Source organism: Protobothrops mucrosquamatus, unplaced genomic scaffold (genome assembly GCF_001527695.2).
Source record: "Protobothrops mucrosquamatus isolate PMUCROS unplaced genomic scaffold, P.Mucros_1.0 scaffold1620, whole genome shotgun sequence".
In the NCBI taxonomy this organism is placed as follows: Eukaryota; Metazoa; Chordata; class Lepidosauria; order Squamata; family Viperidae; genus Protobothrops; species Protobothrops mucrosquamatus.
The window spans coordinates 103884-105750 of record NW_015387781.1 but is presented as its reverse complement, the minus strand read 5'-3'; the positions used below and the strand labels follow the sequence as shown (position 1 = coordinate 105750).

Here is a 1867-nt window from a genome sequence, read left to right as displayed (position 1 = left end):
CCCTCCCCTGGTCCCCCAACCTCCCCCCTGATCACTTTAGTGCCGTGTCCCTCCGACATGGCATGGGTTGGCCTACCCACCCTATCCCCCCCCACACCCCCTAAAAATTTCTCAAAACACCCCACTAAAAACCTAACCAATTTGGGTTTTTTCCCACAAATTACTGCACTTGATTTCTGGAATCAATGACACTTTTAAAGATGCTTGCGACCAGAGCCAATGTTGTCCTAAAGACTTGTCCTTTGGGACAACCATGACTTGGATGATTGAGACTCTCCACAGACACCTTACCCGGTGGTCTTCTTGCTGCTGCCTCAGAGTTTCGTATTCAAGAGCCGGTGCTGGAAGCTGTGAGATGACGATCTCGGTTTCACTTAGCCAAGGCCAAATCTCTTCATAAGTCTCCCAAAACTGGCTAACTAGAGATTGAGCCCGTTCTAGTTGCAAGTTTCTCTTGGAGTTCATTTGACAGAGCATGTCGTATTTATGCAAAAGATTTTCCAGTTTGTTCTGTAACAAAGTTATCAAGAAACCACAGCATGATCTCTAACAGCTTTGCAACATTTTAATTTGGCAAACAATTTGGACACTATTATGTATTGATTTGTCAAGTTCATAGCCTGCTGTTCTAGCCCTGTAACACTCAAGGTGGCTTAGTAATTGATAATTATAGAACTTAAGAAGAGAGAAAATCCAATCCACAATTTAAAAATTGGTGAAACAGATGGGCTTTCATTATTTTCCTAAATACCAGGAGAGGGGGAGCCAAATACATCTCCTTAAAGAGTGCATTGCCTAGTCTAAGAAGGTCCTCTCGCCCATATGAAACAGATCGGCCTCTGATGGCAGTGGAATCTTCAAAAGGACATCTACAGTATTGCAGATCTAAGCAAACTGAGATTGATAGCAGGAATGCTCCCACATTATAAATCATCATAGTTATCAATGTCCTACCATTATAAATTATATTTTACACTACCTTTAATTTAGTTTTATACTAAATTACACTACCTTTCAGGCAAAAGGTAGTGTAATTTAGAAGTTGTCAAGTTTTTGGGTGGCTGAACATTGCAATATCTGGAGGGCTAAGGGTCACAAATATTGGACTGGCCGAGTTTGGGAGGGGACTTTGGAGGGATTTTTAAACTGTGACACACTTATTTTAGTCACCTCGTGGTGAGATGGACAGTAAACAAATTTAATAAAATAATAAATAAATAAATAAAATTTCCAATCTTATTTTTAACAAAAAAACACACCAAACTATCCTGGTATTTCTCTTACCTAATTATGCAGAACAGATCTGAAAAATGGTACACTCAATACACATATAATTAAGACAGAAATCTATCATCTCAACAAGTGTGTAATCTTATTTTCATTAAAACAAACCAACAAACAAAAACAAACAGAGAGCTAAGGATGGATAAGAAGGAAGCACAACTAGGAAGTATTCTCCATCAGAAATAACCACAAGATTAAAGAAAGACTGTAATGAGATCCTGGATAGAAATGAACAGGCAACCCTTTTTGTGAAAGGCTATTCTGTAAACGGGTCTAGGCAAACTTCCTGAAACCAACCTTAGCTTAAACTTTACTTTCTGTGGACCAAAGAGTTTCTTCTATGCCCAGAAGACTTTATATTCAGCAGAGCATTTCCAATAATAAATCAGAGAAGACTGCATTTTTTAAAAACCAGGTCTTCTCTGCGTTATGCGGTGGTTCTCCTCCTTCCTCACCGACCGTACGCAGTCTGTATTGGCAGGGGGACAGAGGTCGACTCCTAGGCCCCTCACTTGTGGGGTGCCTCAGGGGTCGGTCCTCTCTCCCCTCTTGTTCAATATTTATGTAAAGCCGCTGGGAGAGA

General features: G+C 40.4%; 1 protein-coding gene across 1 annotated transcript in view; it reads right to left on the bottom strand.

Annotated features, from left to right (window-relative positions):
- LOC107293452 (dystonin) overlaps window positions 1-1867 on the bottom strand; it is a gene marked incomplete at its 5' end in the record, with an annotated part of 166922 nt that overhangs the window by 61814 nt on the left and 103241 nt on the right. The window contains 1 exon segment of the mRNA XM_029285407.1: window positions 292-510. Within this exon segment, the coding sequence (XP_029141240.1) occupies window positions 292-510 (219 nt within the window).